Source organism: Cynocephalus volans, chromosome 4, assembly GCF_027409185.1.
Source record: "Cynocephalus volans isolate mCynVol1 chromosome 4, mCynVol1.pri, whole genome shotgun sequence".
Lineage (NCBI taxonomy): Eukaryota > Metazoa > Chordata > Mammalia > Dermoptera > Cynocephalidae > Cynocephalus > Cynocephalus volans.
This window is the reverse complement of record NC_084463.1, coordinates 19,671,055-19,689,844: the sequence shown is the minus strand read 5'-3', so window position 1 is coordinate 19,689,844 and position 18,790 is coordinate 19,671,055. Positions and strand designations below refer to the sequence as shown.

The window sequence follows — 18,790 nt, the reverse complement described above, 5'->3', positions numbered from 1 at the left end:
AAACATTCCTTTTACCTGGACTGAAAAGCATCAAAAGGCTTTCGACCACATAAAAGAAGCCTTGCTGTCTGCCCCCGCTTTGGCTCTCCCAGACCTCACCAAACCGTTTACTCTATACGTAGATGAAAGAGCCGGTGTGGCCCGAGGAGTGCTTACTCAGACCCTAGGACCATGGCGACGGCCAGTAGCTTATCTATCAAAAAAACTGGATCCAGTGGCCAGTGGGTGGCCAACCTGCCTGAAAGCGGTTGCAGCAGTGGCGCTCCTTCTCAAGGACGCTGATAAGTTAACCTTGGGACAAAATGTGACTGTGATTGCTTCCCACAGCCTCGAAAGTATTGTGCGGCAGCCCCCCAATCGGTGGATGACCAATGCCAGAATGACTCATTACCAGAGTTTGCTGCTAAACGAAAGGATATCTTTCGCGCCCCCTGCTGTCCTGAACCCAGCTACCCTACTACCAGTCGAGTCAGAATCCACCCCAGTACACCAATGCTCAGAAATCCTTGCTGAAGAAGCTGGGACTCGACGGGACCTGAAGGACCAGCCATTGCCCGGAGTGCCTGCCTGGTATACAGACGGTAGCAGCTTCATTGTGGAAGGTAAGCGGAGAGCAGGGGCCGCCATCGTAGATGGCAAACGGACGGTATGGGCAAGCAGCCTGCCAGAAGGGACATCAGCCCAGAAGGCCGAGCTAATCGCCTTGACGCAGGCATTACGCCTAGCCGAAGGAAAAAAACATCAACATCTACACGGACAGCAGGTATGCTTTTGCCACTGCTCACATTCATGGGGCAATATATAAACAGAGGGGACTGCTCACTTCTGCTGGAAAAGACATTAAAAATAAACAAGAAATTCTGGCTCTGCTAGAGGCCATTCACCTCCCTAAGCAGGTCGCCATTATCCACTGCCCGGGCCACCAGAGAGGAAATAACCCTGTGGCGGCCGGGAACCGGAGGGCCGACGAGGCTGCAAAACAAGCCGCCCTGTCGGTCAGGGTGCTAGCAGAAACTATAAAGCTTCAAGAGCCAATCGAGCCTGCTCAAGCTAAGACCAGGCCAGGAGAGCTCACTCCTGACCAGGGAAAGGAATTCATTCAGCGGTTACACCAGCTAACACACTTAGGACCAGAAAAGCTCCTTCAACTGGCAAGCCGCACCAGCCTCTCCATCCCGAATCTCCGGTCCACCGTTCAAGAAGTCGCCAATCGGTGTCCGGCTTGCGCCATGACTAATGCGGCTACCACCTACCGAGAGACCGGAAAAAGACAACGGGGAGATCGACCCGGCGTATACTGGGAAGTAGACTTTACAGAGGTAAAGCCTGGCCGGTATAGAAACAGGTATCTGCTAGTATTTGTAGATACTTTCTCTGGATGGGTAGAAGCTTTTCCTACCAAAACGGAAACGGCCCTGACTGTATGTAAAAAGATACTAGAAGAAATCCTGCCCCGTTTCGGGATCCCCAAGGTGATCGGGTCAGATAATGGCCCAGCCTTTGTTGCTCAGGTAAGCCAGGGACTGGCCACACAACTGGGGATAAATTGGAAGTTACATTGTGCGTATAGGCCCCAGAGCTCAGGTCAAGTAGAGAGAATGAATAGAACCATCAAAGAGACCTTAACTAAATTGGCCTTAGAGACCGGTGGAAAAGACTGGGTGGCCCTCCTTCCCTTAGCGCTGTTCAGAGCCAGGAATACCCCTGGCCAGTACGGTCTAACTCCCTATGAAATCCTCTACGGGGGACCCCCCCCCATACTTGAGTTGGGAGAAACACTGGGTCCCGATGATAATTTTCTCCCTGTCTTATTTACCCATTTAAAGGCTCTAGAAGTTGTGAAGACCCAGATTTGGGACCAGATCAAAGAGGCATATCAGCCCGGTACCATAGCTGTCCCCCACCCGTTCCAGGTCGGAGACCGAGTGCTGGTCAGACGCCATCGACCCAGCAACCTTGAGCCTCGGTGGAAAGGCCCGTATCTGGTATTGCTGACCACCCCGACCGCAGTAAAAGTTGATGGCATCGCTGCCTGGGTCCATGCTTCCCATCTCAAGCCTGCACCACCCCCGGCACCAAACGAGACCTGGGAGCTGGAAAGGACTGATCATCCTCTTAAGCTGCGTATTCGGCGGCGGAAAAATGAGTCCACCGGGTAAGAACCCCCACCGGCCTGTGATCCTCACCTGGAAGGTACTGTCCCAAACTGGAGAAGTTGTCTGGACCAAACAGGCTACCCAGCCGCCTTGGACTTGGTGGCCCGATCTTAAACCTGATGTATGTGCCCTGGCGGCGGGTATTGAGAACCCCCGCGGCACAAAGGAGCACTGCTACACAGAGCCTCCTATCACCAGGCACTCTACCCCCCACCACGGGTGACCATTCAGGTGTGATACGAGACACCATGGCCAAACTCAAACAAAGACTAGATAAAAGACAGTTAGAGCGCCAAAAAGATCAAAACTGGTTTGAAGGTTGGTTCAATAGCTCCCCTTGGTTCACTACCCTACTATCAACCATCGCCGGGCCCCTAGTACTCCTTCTTCTGTTGCTCATTCTGGGGCCCTGTGTCATCAACAGGTTAGTCCAATTCATCAATGATAGAATAAGTACAATTAAAGTCCTGGTTCTTAGACAAAAATATCAGACTATAGATAATGAAAATAACTTTTAATTCCGCTCTAAGATTAGAGCGATCCACAAGAGAAATGGGGGAATGAAGGAAGTGCTTTTTACAAGGGTATAGGGAAAGTACAGCCAAGAGGGCAGGTCTGAGATATCTGCAGTTATGCACCTGGGCCCCAGCCCGAGGCAAAGGGCGGATAGTTCCCAGAAATAGACAAGTCAGTTAAAGTTTCAAGAGTGCCCCTCAGCTGTTTCAAGGACTCCCACTTGACCGAAGTTCACCCCTGGCTTGATTTAAACTAACCAATTACCTTGCTTCTCGCTTCTGTACCCGCGCTTTTTGCTATAAAAAGGACCCAGGAGCTCTACTCGGCGCGCCAGTCTTTAGAAAGACTGAGTCGCCCGGGTACCTGTGTGTTCAATAAACCTCTTGTTTTTGCATCCGAAGCCGTGGTCTCGCTGTTCCTTGGGAGGGTCTCCCTGAACTGACTGACTACCCACTGCGGGAGTCTTTCATATCCACATAGTGGAATATTATTCAACCACAAAAAGGAATGAAGAACTGATAGCTGCTGCAACCTAGATGAATCTTGAAAACATTACGTTCATTGAAAGAAACCAGACACAAAAGGCCACATACTAAATAATTCTAATTGTATGAACTGTCCAGAAAAGACAAATTCACGAAGACAGAATGTGGATTAGTGGATGCCTAAGGTTAGGAGTAGGAACAGGAACTGAATGCAAATGGGCATGAGGATCCTTTTGAAGTGACGGAATTGTTCCAAAATTGAATTATAGTTTTGTTGAAAACTTTGTAAATTTACTAAAAATGATTTTGAGTTCTACACTTTAAAAAGATGAATTTATTGTATATGACTTATATCTCAATAAACTTGCTATTAAAATACCAGTAGTCTAGCTCTCTACAAGACATTATTCAAACCACTTTTAATAATACTTATTATTAAATAAAAATAATTAAAATAGTGTCAATTCTTAACATTTGTAGAGAGATTTATATTTCAAGAAAAACCTAGCACACGCAGTATCTTACTAATGCAATAAAGAAGAAAATTCACAAGGTTGTAGGTATGATAAATTTCCCAAAAGCTAGTCATCCAGTTTTCTGGTTCATAGAACATATTACCATCCACTGGAGGGTGATTTACTCTTTATATGTGAGAAAAACTGTTCAGGGTGTTTACTCCAAGTTCATGTGGTAGATTCCTTAGCAAAAAAATGTTCTATTGCAGGTACCTCATGGAATTTGTCTTTTCTTAATCTTTTTTTAAGCACAAATACTCTTCAGAATCTTATGAAACATTCTGCCTGTTAAGTGACTTACTTTATCCATAGGATATAACAGAACATATTGCATGCATGTTTGTACATTGCTAAATAAAATCCTCTTAAACTTTGTTGATTGGAATAATCATTAAAGATCATCTGGGTCTCTTCCCTCCTCAGATCAAGTAAAATAGGTAAATATTCCCCTTTTAGGAAAAAATAATTTATTACCTTTTATGACAGGTTTTTACCTATTTCTCTGAGAGCAAAATGTTTCCGTGTGGGAAAGGTAGACACTAAGAGACCTAATGAAGAACATCATGCTGGAATAAATAGTCTATATTGGATGAGAGAGATCTACAAAGTGTAGCTCCACAAATCTACAAAAAAATGCTTTATTGGCCTGAGCGATAGGTAAATACCAAAATACTAGAACTGGACAGCCATAAGTGATATATCTAAGAGCCTGTGTTTTTGTAGAAATAAAATTAAAAGAAAGAGAGACAGAGAGGGACAGCAAGAGAAAGAGCGAGAGAGTTTCCTATGCTGAATAGTGGAAAGCAGATTAAAATCCTCCTTATACTGTTCATATGAAAAAGTTAAATTTTATATTAAAGGATTATCAAGGATTCTTTGAAAGCTCATGTGATGTTAGAGTGCACTGACAAACACAGAGTAAGGGAAGCGATGGTTACAGTTCTCTGTGCGTCTGGAGCGCTGAACGACAATAGATAAAAGGACATGGTTAACACAAGATTGTCATGGAGAAACTCCAAGTCAACCTGGCAAGAATATGTAAAAAGAAATCCCAACTAAAAAACAAATGATTAGGTAAATAATCTTTGAGTTCTTTATAGTTCAGAGAATACATTAATTTTTGACTTCTCTGCATTGCAATAGTTCTTTTCTCTTTTTTCCCAATTATGATATAACAGATTTAAAATCCTTACTTCCAATCCTGGATACGCCATGATCTGAATATCAGAATTTGAAAAAGTTAATTAACATAAATAAAACGTGAGTTTCATCAACTATGAAATGAAAATATTAATATCTATTTTATAAGATTATTTCAAGGCTTAACTGGATAATCATTATAAAAATTCTACTCAAAATGTGCCTTATCTTTTTCCTGGCTTTCTCTATTTCCTTCTTATTTCCTTCTTCGTCTGTCCATGTCTTTCTTAGTCCTTAACACTTCTACTGTCTTTGCCATTTGCTCTTTTGTATCTGATGACAGTAAAATAAAATCTTCTCGTTTACTAATTAAGTTGCCATCATTCAGTCCTCACATCAGAAGTCACAACTTCTTCTGAGAATATTTGCTGGTCTTGCCGTGTGAATCAGAATAAACATTATCCTTTCATTGATAGGATCAGTGATGGCTTTTATCCTTGTGAATCTACTGGTACCATGCAGTACAATTTAGTGGCTTGGGTCATGAAGGTGTGGTCATTTTTCCCTCTTCCTAGGATAACATGTAACTTCTATGGCAACAAAGAACCACACGGTGGTTACAGAGTTCATCCTGCTGGGCATCCCACACACAGAGGGGCAGGACACTGTGCTCTTTGCTGTGTTCCTGATCTTCTACCTCTGCACTCTGCTAGGAAATCTGCTCATCCTTTTAGCTGTGATGTCTGATTCCCACCTCCACACGCCTATGTATTTCTTTCTTTGTAATCTCTCCATGCTGGACATTGGTTTCTCTTCTGTGAGCACTCCAAAGATGCTTGCCAGCTTGTTGGTGAAGAACGTAGTCATCTCGCTGAGTGGTTGTATGTCCCAGGTCTTTTTTTTTTTTTTTTTTTTGCCACTTCCTGGGCTGCACAGAGTGCCTGCTCTACACAGTAATGGCCTACGACCGGTTTGCTGCCATCTGCTACTCACTGCGTTACACCATCATCATGAACCGCCAGCTGTGTGCCCTGATGGCTGCTGGCACCTGGTTTACTAGCTCCTTTCATGCTATAATTTTCACTACTTTGACCTTCCAGCTGCCATATTGTGGTTCTAATGTGGTGGACTATTTCTTTTGTGACATCTTCCCCGTAGTCAAGTTGGCATGCGGTGACACCCTCATCATTGAGACAGTGAGCTTCATCAACACTGGCCTTGTGCCCATGATATGCTTCCTCCTCATTCTTGCCTCCTACATCCACATCGTCATTGCAATCCTAAAGATGCGCTCTGCTGAAGGGAGACGCAAGGCGGCATCGACCTGTGTTTCCCACGTCTCAGTGGTCACTCTGTTCTTTGGGCCCTGTGCCCTCATCTATACCCAGCCATCTTTGAGGGAAGTGCTGGCAACCCCCGTGCAGATATTTGCCAATGTAGTCACCCCCATGCTGAACCTCACAATCTATTCCTTGAGAAACAAAGATGTGAAGATAACGAAAGAAGCTGGCTGGGGGCCAGATTGCTGCAGAAGGAGGACACTAGTCCACCTGTGGGTGAAGCTAATTGTTTTTCTCCTCATTTGTGTACTAAACCAATTTCTTAAAAAAAATTACCCATGCCAGTTGTAAGGGTCATTATGCCATAAAAACAATTGTACCAAGTACAAACATGTGACATCTTCCCCATCTCATGGAACAAAGATCAGTAAATTTCTCCCCTAAAATCTGGATAGTAAATATTATAGGTTTTGTGGGCCTTATGATTTATGCCACAAATACTCTGCTGTTGTAGCATGAAAACAGTCATAGGAAATATAAAAACAAGTGAGACCATGTTCTAATAAAACTATATTTACAAAAACAGGTGGTTGGCAGTGTTTGTCCCACAGGTCATGTATTCTGACCTCTGTCATAGAGTGTAGCTTAATTTGAAAATGCACTTTTAAGATATGTTGATAATGCTTTAAGACTGGACTTTGATGTGGGCTGGGTCCCATCAGGCCACAGTTTACATTATTAATCAGGGATAAGTGGTGAAGGGGTGACTGTTGAGGAACACAGGGAGCAATCTCCAAGGAGAACTCTGCAGCACCCCAAGTACACCCTTGTGAGCTGCTCCTTACAGCAGATTCACCTGGCTGGTATCCATGCTAATGCCACGCATAAACCAACACGAGGGTTGGAGTAGGCACCTGGGAACATTCTTCTAACAAAATTATCAAACTTCATCACAAGATATAATTATTTTATCTTAGCTTAGAGTGTTTTATTCAAAGGGAATCTCTTCCTGCTGCCTTTAGCCTGACTGCTACGTGCTAGAAGACATCAGGTGTGGTATGCCTATGCCTAGGGGTCACTATGGCTTATTCAGTGATGGGGCCAGGCCCTCTGAGAGGGCTGAGAGGGCAAATGAGTAACCCTGAAGATCTGGCATGCTATGCCCCCTTATCTTCACCAAGAAACAAACACTGTTAATAGTGACAGTTTTCTGGTAAGTACCACACACTCAGCACCCTGTATACTGGGGCACTGCCTAGTTCTCGTATAACTAACTAGGCTAACTGGGTGTTAGGGTTTTAATGGCGATGAGAGTTGCCCTGGGTCTGACGGTATAGATCACTCAATCAGTTGATCAAAGATAGACAGGTAGATAAACAGATTAGATAGATATAGAGGGATAGTTATATAAATGTAGGATTTTTTCGTAGCCATAATGGGCTAACTTCTCCTCTCCTACTTCCGCAAAAAAGCAGAAGCAGCAAAACTTCATGATGCTAAGCCCCATACATTTTCAAAGGACTCAGTAGATTGGAGCACCCTCTTTTCCCGTTTTTAATTCTCTTGAGGGATGTAAAGTACACACTTATTCTAGAGGACAGAATGTTATACTCTGCATAATCTCACCAACTACCAATTTTGACCTTTCCTAGAAAGACTGTCATTCCTTGTGAGTGTTTTTGGCTTTGGTAGATGTTTGTATAACTATTACCTTTAAATCACTGTCATGTTACTTCATTGGCCCATGTTCTTCTTCTTTTTTTTTTTTTTTTTCTTCTTAATTTTATTTTGTTGATATACAATGTGGTTGATTATTGTGGCCCTTAACCAAAATCATTGGCCCATGTTCTAATCTTCCTTTCTTTCTATCGTTGCACTTGACCAATAGAGGTTTGGAAAAGGACTGGAGATCTTCGGATCCAGTCTAGAGAAGTGAATGAAAAGAATAAGAGTGACTCAAGAAAAATGGTCTGAATGAGGAAAAAGAGTATAGAAAGGAACTTGGGGCAACCAGAAATTGTCAGACTTGATCCTCATATTTCCTAACCAGCTCATCTCAGCTTTTTACTGTTAGGGTTTTTCTCCCCATTGCTTTCATCTGCAGAGGGAGTACCATTTCCTTGCATCTCTCCTAGAACATGCTCTCTTGGATGCACTTAACAGTGGAGAAATCTTAATCATCTCCAATTCGTCTGAACACAATCACCTTATGGGAATACCATCCTAGTTCCCCTCTCATATATAATTATAAAATGTCCTCTTTAGCACAGTTGCATATTTCCCCACTAACACTTTGTTCATGTCATTTTTCCAGCTGGAGGAGATTCTGCTTACCCCTAGGAAACATGCCATAGGTAGTATTTAATAAAAGGATAGTATGCAACAAGTCCTAGAATCATAGGACTAGAAGAAATCAATGTTGTATTAGTACAACTCAGACCATGCAAGGTTAAACACTGAAAGGAAAATTTCTAATTTAAGACCTGGGTTTTGGGGGATTTGGGGGGGTTTACAAAATGGTCTCAAATCTGTCCCATGTGTCTCACTTTCAGCTGGATCTCACACTTTCATTAACCTTTCTGCCATCACACAGATACATAGGTTACTACTGCCAGTTAACAGTCTGAACCTGAGTTAGGCAAAATATTTTTTTCTCTGATTACTTTTAGCAGAACTGTGAGAGGCTGGAATCTCCTAAATGATGTTAATAAATAGATATTAAGGGAAATAAACGTAAGTCAAATTGGTGTGTGTAGCCAGACACAATCATTTCAGCAGTGACTGTTTATTCCATGCAAGCATCTTCTCTAAAGGTAAGAAAAATAACAGTTAAAGATGTAAAAGCGTGCTAGCAAAGAGGTTCAGCCTAAAAACAAATCTCCAGGAAATGAGGTACTGGAAGAAAGAGGAGCTGTCACTCTTCTTCTTTTCAACTAGAGGTGTCCACATGGGGTTGGAGGATTGATTTCCCAGAGATGAAGAATAAATTGGCTCTGACTCAAAAGGTGGGGAGAAGAGAAGTCATTCCTTCATTCCACAGACACTTATTGAGCCCTGCCATGTCCCAGGTGCAATCTAAGTGTCATTACACCTGGAACATTGCATTCAAGTCTCAGATCACACTTCAAGGGGGGCATTGACAAACTAGAGCAGAGAAATGTCAGGAATCCAAAAGAACATGACATATGAGGAATCAATGTCGGAGGTTAGATTATCTAGATAAAGAGAAGGCATAAATGGCTGGTGATCTCAAATTTGTAATAGAATGCTGGATGTGGAAATCACCAACTAACAAAGTCTAAGACATAGCTCCGTCTGTCAAGCAAACTACAATATCTAATTTCCATGGCAACAGTAAATCAAGGTTTAAGAAAAGTAAAACTCTTGTTAAGCAACAAATCTAGAAGATGCAATAGAGTGTTCTTACAAAAGGAAAGACCCATTCAAGATAGACAGAGATCATAGGTAGAAGATAGAGAGAGATAGATAATTTCTATCAAGAGAGAGATGGTAATCTCTCCCCTAATACCTGGTTCGCTCCATCTAATTCCAGAGACTGATCCAGTATTCTATCCTGTTATGGTTCCCTACCTCATATCAGGGGGTGGAAATCAGACAGAACCATGAAAGCTCGTTTAAGAATGAACGATGACAGGGGATATCAAGACACTGAAGACAGTTTCCAGAGATTTCGTTCCCTAATATTGCTTTTACTCCCATCCCATCTCTCTATAATACAAATGCAGAAAATATAAGTTTAATAAGTCTAGTTCTATATTTATTACTTTAAATCTTCCATTAGGTGGATCATACTTCTTCCAAGAAACTAGTAGTTTTTAGGAAACCAAGAACTTTCCACCAGGAAAAAAAGGAAGGAAGGAAAGAATAGAGCAGCTTAAGAAATTTGTCACCCAGTAAGCAGCCATCATCCTGCTACCTTCCATTTTTGACTTACAGTCCAATACTTCTCCACTGAGTTACTGCAGATAAAGAAACTAAGATTGGCAATTCACCCAGACTCCAGTCCTACCAACAAGCAATAAAGCACCTGTCACTGGATTCAAGAAGGTCTAGACTTAGTCTTGCTATTTATAATAAGATTTCCTGAAAGAATTAGTTGAGAAACCACTTGTTGCTGGAATAAGTCAGTGACTTACTTAAATACCTGGTGTAGAGAAGATGGAATTAAATGAGGCAGGCTGTTTTCTCTAAATAAAACAGGGTTGAGGCAAATCTAATGCAAATTTCCCCACAAGTCCTACCATGGCGAGAAAGCTCTCTTGAGAAATATCTACTGAACTTTCTGGTGGGACTTATTTTCTATAAAACAGAGCATAAGCTAAACAGATTCTCTCTCTCTCTCTCTCTCTCTCTCTCTCTCTCTCTCTCTCTCTCTCTCTGTCTCTGTCTCTCTCTCTCAACTATGAAGGCATAATGTGGTCATGGAATCAAGATAAAAACACAAATTATTAAATGGATATACAGAAGACTTATCCAAATCTCTAAATGAAACCACTAATAATTCTCCTCTCATACAAGAACAGCTGCTTCCGGTATGAATCATTTTGGAAGCAGTGATGATGTAGTGGGAAGACAGCAAAGCTTGGGAATGTCTGGATCTACTATGGTCTAAATTTAGGAAAGTTACAGTTGCTCTGAGCTTTAATATCTTTATTTGTAAAATGGGGATTTAAAAAAAATGCCATCTTGCACAGTTCTTGAGAATTAATTAAGACAACATAAAAGTTCACTGAAAAACTAGAAAAACCACAAATGTTAGCTGATATTATAACTGAGTATTTGAAAATCAGAATTAGTAATACACTTGTTTTTCTTTATAACACAAAGGGAGGGGGTCACACCATTCTGAATTTGAGATACAGCTCTATCATTAATCAATCTCTTACCTTGGTTAAGTTGCTTTAACTCTTTGAGACTAAATTTTCTTCTATAAAAAATGGGGGAGATACTACCTGCCTAGTAGATTTCTGGTAAGAACTAAAAGAGATAAGACATGCAGAGCCTTCAACAGAATTCCAGCATATAGCAAATGCACAGGAAATGTTAGCTGTTTTTAAAAATGTGGTCTACTCATAAAGACACCCCAATAGGCCACTCTCATCCAGTGACACCCTGTCTGAGGAGTATCTGGACTCTCTCCATAGGGTGTTTCTCCTCTTTTAAAACACTTTAACAGCAGTCCCGGTATTACAATAGCTAGTTTTGTAACCGTGGGCATATTCATAATCACTTTTGTTGTAAGAGTTCAAATTATCAACGGTAATTTGAAGCTCCACTTTTATTGCTTTAGGTTAATACCATTGGAAACTATTATAGTATAAATAAATTAAAATAAATTCAGAATTTAAAAGAATTTTAAGTAACTCAAGTCATTCATTCAAATTTAGAATACCTAAAATATGGTTTTCTTTACAGCTTGAATATTTCCACTAGGAAGGCGATAATTACATTTTAAGGTTGCTTATCTCATCAATGTACATTTTCTAAATAATTAACTCTTTTCTACATTAAAAATAAATCTGTATTTCTATCACATTCCTGATATTCTCCAAGGAACAACTCATATCAAGTCTACCTACCAGCTCTGCATGCATTTGAAAATGACATTGTATCTCTCTTTCTCTTCTTTGGGTGCCAGACCCAAATCTCTGGAACTCATCATAGCATAGTTAATTCTTAAAAGAATTGGCTTTGAAATTAAGAGTCTTAGCTCAGTTACTTTCTGGTTGTGCAATCTTAAAGTTATTTAACGTGTTTTTCAGTTTCTTTGTCAAATAACACCACCTAGTTCACAAAGTTTCTTTTGGAGATTAAGTGTAATAATGAATTTAAAAATTAGCATAACACTTAGAACTTGGTAAGTGCTTACCATGAGTTGTTAACCAAATATTAGCTAGTTTATTGATCATTTTCCTTTGAGATGGTTATAGCACTTTTATTTATACCGGTCATCCTCCTGTGAAGTTGCTCACTCTGTAAATATTTATCCTAAGGAGGAATGACCTGAATTAATATAATAATAGTAGATACATAAAAAATAGTTATTAACTAATTAGGTTTCTGTCTTGAATCATGTTGCTTATTAGAGATAACTATACAGATAACTTTAAAAATAATGAGACAAATGTTATCACAAGCAAAGACTTGAAGAAGCAAAGGCAACCAATCAAAGGGATTGTATTGTAGGTGACCTACTGTTAGAATTGGAGCCTATTCTACCAGGCATACAATTTTTTTCTTATTTTTTTATTGAGATGTATTGATTACACGTGTTTTGGGGGTACAGAGTTATATTACAATACATATATACAATGTGTGATGATCAAATCAGGGTAATGAGCAATTTCAGCATCGCAACATATTTCCCATGTGAGACCATTGCTTTCTCAACACTGCTATTTTACAATTGGATGATTTAAAAGGTTGACAAACTAATTGCTCCCTCAGAGCTATCACTGAGTCCCAAGTAGGGCTTAAGAGGATCTAAAAATATCTGCTGAGAAAGCAGGCCAGGAGGTACGATTATGTATAGGTCTTGATTGTACAAATCCTATGAAACCTGATTCAAATAGAAGAATTGAAGCTCCTTTGGCTACAGCACACTGTGCTCTGCTCAGAAACAGAAATGCGAAGTCTTCCTGAAACACTTTGGAGAATGTGACTGCATTCCCAGGTGGACTGTGTGAGTATCCAGACTCCTGCCTGTGTCTCACTCTTAGCCTCTGCACCCACATGCTAACGGGTTCACACACGGGGACCTTCCTAGTCTTTGGGGACTTCTTTTTCCTGTAACGGACTTAAAGTTGAATGGGATTATAGAATCACACAATATCACGGTGTCTGATCATAGGTAGGAACCGGGTACCTCTGAGAGCCTTTGCTGACCAAGGGGAGGGGATGGGGAGCTCACAGAAATTTGCATTCCTCAGAGAGACTACTCAGGTGTGGCTAGAATTAGTAACAAGGAGCAGGTTGTCAGTAGCATTTGCCCCTAGAATGGCACCGTTTCTCTCTTTACTGTATTCACTTTTGCCCATTTACAGGGTGTTATAGGGTGACTCGTTCTGGCTGGGTCATTCTCTTTAGAGATGGTTTTCAGTGGCACTTGCCACAGCTTGTGAGTGGAATCCCCATGCTGAATGTGGCTCTTACTACTTGAAAGCTCCTACACTGAAGCTGATACTAAGGTCTAGTGTCAAAGAGATGAAAAAATCCTTTTGTATAATCTCTAAAAGTAAATGAGATATTAAGTAAGTGTACTCTAATGTCAAGACTGGAAATGAAGACAGAGAAGAAATAAAAGCTTTTCCACCTTTATCCTAATAAAGCCATGAGGTGAACCCATCTTGAAGGGTTTCTTTGCACAGCAGTGAAACAGGTTGTTTCAGAAAGTAGAAGCAAAGAGCGGTCAGATTTTCCTAATGACTGAGGGCACAGATAATGGAATGACACAGGTCTGTCACATACCAGCTTTGTAACCTTGGAGAAATTGCTTATTTTTCCTAAGTTTCAGTTTCCTATTTGTAGATGGAAATAGTAATAATTACACATACAAGGACTAGAAGAACCAGAGAAGCATCTCCTGACAGAGCTGGGGATCTTAGACCTCTCAGGTCCAGAAGGATGTAATATAAACAGGATCTAATTTCTCTATTTAATATTGATATTTAATAAAACATTTATTTGAAAATTATTACAGAATAACATTAAAGGAAATTACTTAAAGAACTAAGTTTAAAACATAAAATAAACACAGACTTTTCATGAAGAATCAGTTTTGCCAGACATTTTCGTAGATATTTTGTAAACCTTTCTATGATACCAAGATATTTTTGTCATTGATGTTGTTGTTCTTATAATAATTATGATTTCAATTTTGTAGATGATAAAACTGTCTATTTAAAAAGTTGTATAAATGGTTTTCATTAGTATAGCTAATAAGTGGCAAAGACAGAATTTATATTTTTTCAATTTCTAATACAATTTTTTTTCTGTTACTTTGCAGAACATAATGGATAATGAAAGTTTGTTACTTATGGATATCACAAAAGTTCAAAATATAAATATGCTGAAAAAGAATAAATTCATGGTGAAAGATTTCTAACATACCTTCAGAATGTTTTGAATGTGTCTCTAACTTTCTGATTGTGTCACAGAAGACAACCACCTGCCTTTACAAAAACTTCCTTCCAGCAGTTGGAGAGACTGTGACTCCGAAATAGGCATTTCTGGTTACCAATATGTTTATACAGACCTTGCTTTTGCCCTTCATAATGAGGCGTGTTGTTGCTTATTAAAAACATAGCCGAAGCACTCATCAGCAAGAAGCTTGCTAATTTGACATTGGTGCCTTGGCTCCCTTTTCAAGGTTAGACTCTCTCAGATATGAGGAATCTCTCGGTGGTGACCGAGTTTATTCTGCTGGGCATCCCGCACACAGAGGGTCTGGAGCCCATGCTCTTTGTCCTGTTTTCGTCCTTCTACATCCTCACCCTGATGGGGAACCTGCTCATCCTCTTGGCAATCGTCTCCTGCACTCGGCTTCACACTCCCATGTACTTCTTCCTGTGCAAGCTGTCTGTGTGTGACATATTTTTCCCTTCTGTGAGTTCCCCCAAGATGCTGCTCTACCTCTCAGGGAACAGCCGAGCCGTCTCCTATGAAGGCTGCGTGTCCCAGCTCTTCTTTTACCATTTCCTCGGCTGCACTGAGTGTTTCCTGTACACGGTGATGGCCTACGACCGTTTTATTGCCATATGTCACCCTCTACGCTACACGAGCATCATGAGCCACAGAGTGTGTGCCATCCTGGCCATGGGGACCTCATTTTTTGGCTGCATTCAGGCCACCTTTCTAACCACTCTCACCTTCCAATTGCCCTACTGTGGCCCCAATGAGGTAGACTATTACTTCTGCGATATCCCAGTGATGCTGAAGCTGGCTTGTGCTGACACCTCGGGTCTGGAGCTGGTGGGGTTCATCAGTGTGGGCCTCATGCCCCTCAGCTGCTTCCTTCTCATTCTCTCCTCCTACAGCTGCATTGTCTGTTTCATCCTGCAGATCCGCTCTGCCAAGGGCCGACGTCACACCTTCTCCACCTGCAGTGCCCACCTCGCTGCCATCCTGCTTTTCTACATGCCAGTGGTGCTCATCTACCTATGGCCAACCCCAAGCCCCTGGATGGATGCAACAGTTCAGGTGATGAATAACCTGGTCACCCCCATGCTGAATCCCCTGATCTACAGCCTCAGGAATCAGGAGGTGAAATCTTCACTGAGGAAGGTGCTGCATAGGCTGGGCTTCCTTCCCGAGCAGTTGGAGAGAGAGATTGGTAGTTAATGCTTCAACTGCACTTCACAGCTTACAAAAGTTTTTTATTTGGTTATCACAAATACATTTGAACTTGAGAGCACAGGTATTATCATTTCAACATTTTGCAATATGGTGACAAAGTGACTTGTCCAAGGATACAGAAGGAGTGAATGGCAGAATGAAGACTAGGAATGGTTTTCTGAGTCTGGGACCTGTGCCCTCTTGAGGATATCATACTGCTCATGAGAAAGGAAGAGAGCAGGTAGACAACCTGGACTTTCTTCCTCTGAATCTTTATTTTCTTTATCCTCCTACACCCCGCATCTCTTCCCTCTCACCCTTGCATTTCTTCATTTGGCTGCAGTGATTGTCTTCTCAAATGTCTTCATTGGATAAGTCCTCAATTTACTGGCCTAACAGATGTTGGAAAACAAGAGAGTCTCATCCCCATGGCATCAAATAGTATGCTGTTACTTGTGAACCATAAAGAAGCTGTGTAAAGAGAAAGACTTCTGTCTAGGACTCAAGGCAGGTGTCTCATGTGTGACACAGAAGTATCAGTGCGCTGCATGACTTTCAAACCCTTCCTGCCGGGCTTAGAACTGGAAACCGCTCTGGCTGTGGAAGTGCAGCATGTGCAGGAGAAGAGAGGGTAGATAGGGGAACCCATGGAGGGGTGACTGTGCTGTGCTTCTCTGTTAGAAACTCTGTACTTGGCTTTGACTTGCTCAGCACAACCAGGGACAATGCTGGGTCCAACCTGTTGTTTTGTCTTTGACTTCTCTATTTACTGAAGGGTTTGACTTTGGTTCCTGATCTTACATTTCTTTATTTTCTGGCCGAAATATACTAAGAATGAGGAATACACTAATTCCACCCAATGAGCTACTGTTTTCCTGGCTGAATTTCATTAGAATTCCATCAAGCTTGGGGAGTGTAGTTTCTGCAAAGTTTAACAGTGATGTAAAGAGGAAAGGATGCTGGGAAGAGAGCGATGGAACAGGATAGGGCACAGGCAGAGACCCACATTGTCCTGTCAGCACTTCTGAGAATCAGAAAGAAACCAAGCAACCTGCCAGAGCATCCCAGCAATGCTGAGTCTGTGCCTCCAGCCATGGGTGAGCCAGCACACGCTCCTGGAAGAGAGACAAGTTACCACCTGCTCACTACTTTTAGCTTCTAAAAACTCTCTCAGTGCTATTTTCCCCTTTGGTTTTCCGCAAACCAGGGCCTAAAGGGAAAGCTGGAAATACATCTCACATTACTTCAAATTAAAGATATCTCAACTTTTTTCAAGCTTCTCTGAGCCTCCTCTGAATATCTCTTTCCATTCCTCAATTTCCCGGTTGTAGCTACTCCGAGGGTCAAAACAAAACAATTTGTACGAAAAAAGATGAGACCCAATTCCTTTTTTCATTTTCGCTCATTCAGGTGCCATTTGGTGAGTAACCCTGTGTTAGGGTTGGGAAATGCAGAGATAAAAAAGAAAAGACTTCACCTGAATGGAAGTCAGAGTATGCTGGAGAAAATAAACAGACATACAACCAACTGGAATACCCCCTGGTTAATTCTATAATCAAGGTACAAAACAGAAAAGAAAGTGTCTAGGACATTATTCTGGGCCTAGGGAAGGACCTCACAGAAGAGTTGTTGAAGACTGAGGCTTTTTTATTGTTTGTTTTCTTTTTCCAGATGAAAAGCAGGTGAAGAGTGCTTTCTAGAGAAAAGGAACATACTTTGTAATCTTTTGTTGGGGATGGGGAGTGGTGAGAGATACTTTCTTTGGTAGTATCCCTCAACTATTTGCCATTTATCAGGGATGCAAAGACTTGAAGGAAAAATAAAATTCATTATACCTTCTGTTTTCAGGGTTCTTTTCCTGCTCAGCCTTCTGATCTTATGCCGGAGCAATTCCTTGGACAAAAGAACCCTACCTTCCTTAACAAATTGACGTCTCTGCTTGTCCCAGTGGTCTGAGAGTTGCTGGACGCTCTTGTGTCTCCAGGTCATGTTTTCACTTTCTTTCTACCTAAACAGGAGACTATAATCCCAGGCCCAGCCTGGGCTGTGGAGGCCTGGGGTGGGTTTGATGATGCGATGAGGCTTTCCTGTGTTATATAATTTAAGGGGTACTATGAGAAGAATTTGAGAAAAAGTGTCAAAGGGAGAAATCTCAAACTGCATAGGTCGTCCAGCAGAATATTTAAAACACAGGGGAACATCAAGACAAAGAATCAAGCTCAGGAGCTGCACCATGCCCGGGGGACCAATGCAGACTGCAGAGCCCACCCAAACCCAAGTGAGCACTGGAGGGGCTCACAGGCCCTACTGAACAACCACTCAGGCTGCCCAAGTGAGAGCACACAGGACCTGCTCACTGACCGAACAGGAGCCAAGCACACTCAACTTCATTGATAAAATAAAGCGTCACCAGCAGAACCTACAAACAGAGGAGGAAGTCTTCCCCCTCATAACCCACTCCAGAGTGAAATAAGAATTAAGTTTTTTACCAGATGACCAAGCATCACTGTAAAAATACTAAAACTGCAAGTAAACAAGAAGATATGACATCACCAAAGTAATATGGTAATTCTCGAGTACCAAACCTCATAGAGCAAGAAACCCTGGAGAAGTCTGAAAAGGAATTCCAAGCACTGACTTTAACAAAACTCCAAGAAATAAAAGAAAAATCCACTAGAGAACACAATGAAACAAGAAAAAATATCCAGGATATGAAGAAGGAAGTTTACAAAGAGAGTAATAACTTAAAAGTGAGTGTAACAGAACTCCTACAAATGAAGGATTCTCTCAATAAAACAAAAATGAAACAGAAAGCTTGAGCAGCAGGCTAGAGAACAAGCAGAAGAATCTCAGAACTCAAAGATGGTCTTTTTGAGGTAATCCAGGCAGACAAGAAAAAGGGAAAAAGAATTTTGAAAAATGAAGAAAATTTAAGAGAGCTAGCAGACAACCTCAAGCGCACAAACATCTGAACAATGGGTATTCCAGAGAGGAGGAAAAAGGAAAAAGCAGGGAAAACTTATTTGAGAAATAATAACAGAAAACTTCCCAGGTATATAGAGAGATGCAGACAGAAAGCCCAAAGATCCCCAAACAGATTCAATCCAAAAACATCCTCTCCAAGACATGCAAAAGTCAAACTGGCAAACTCAAAGAAAAAGAGAGAATTCTAAAAGCAGCAAGGAAAAGTGCCAAGTCACCTATAAGGGAGCCCCCCTCAGACTAACAGCAGATTTCTCAACTGAAACCTTACAGGCCAGAAGAAAATGGGATGATATGTTCAAAAGGCTAAAAGAAAAAAATTCCAGCCCAAAATCCTATATCCAGCATGGATATCCATCAGA

At 41.4% G+C, this 18,790-nt stretch overlaps 1 protein-coding gene and 1 pseudogene across 1 annotated transcript; both read left to right on the top strand.

The window, feature by feature from the left end:
* The first annotated feature begins 5,404 nt into the window (after window positions 1-5,404).
* On the top strand, window positions 5,405-14,335 carry LOC134375876 (putative olfactory receptor 10D4; annotated as a pseudogene).
* A 163-nt stretch (window positions 14,336-14,498) lies between these two features.
* LOC134375875 (olfactory receptor 10D1B-like) lies at window positions 14,499-15,452 on the top strand. Its single transcript, XM_063094627.1, has one exon. The coding sequence runs from the start codon at window positions 14,499-14,501 to the stop codon at window positions 15,450-15,452; it is 954 nt and encodes a 317-aa protein (XP_062950697.1).
* The last annotated feature ends 3,338 nt before the right edge of the window (window positions 15,453-18,790 follow it).

Coding starts and splice junctions, on each gene's coding strand:
- LOC134375875 (XM_063094627.1), top strand. CDS start 14,499: ATGAGGAATCTCTCGGTGGTGACCGAGTTTATTCTGCTGGGCATCCCG.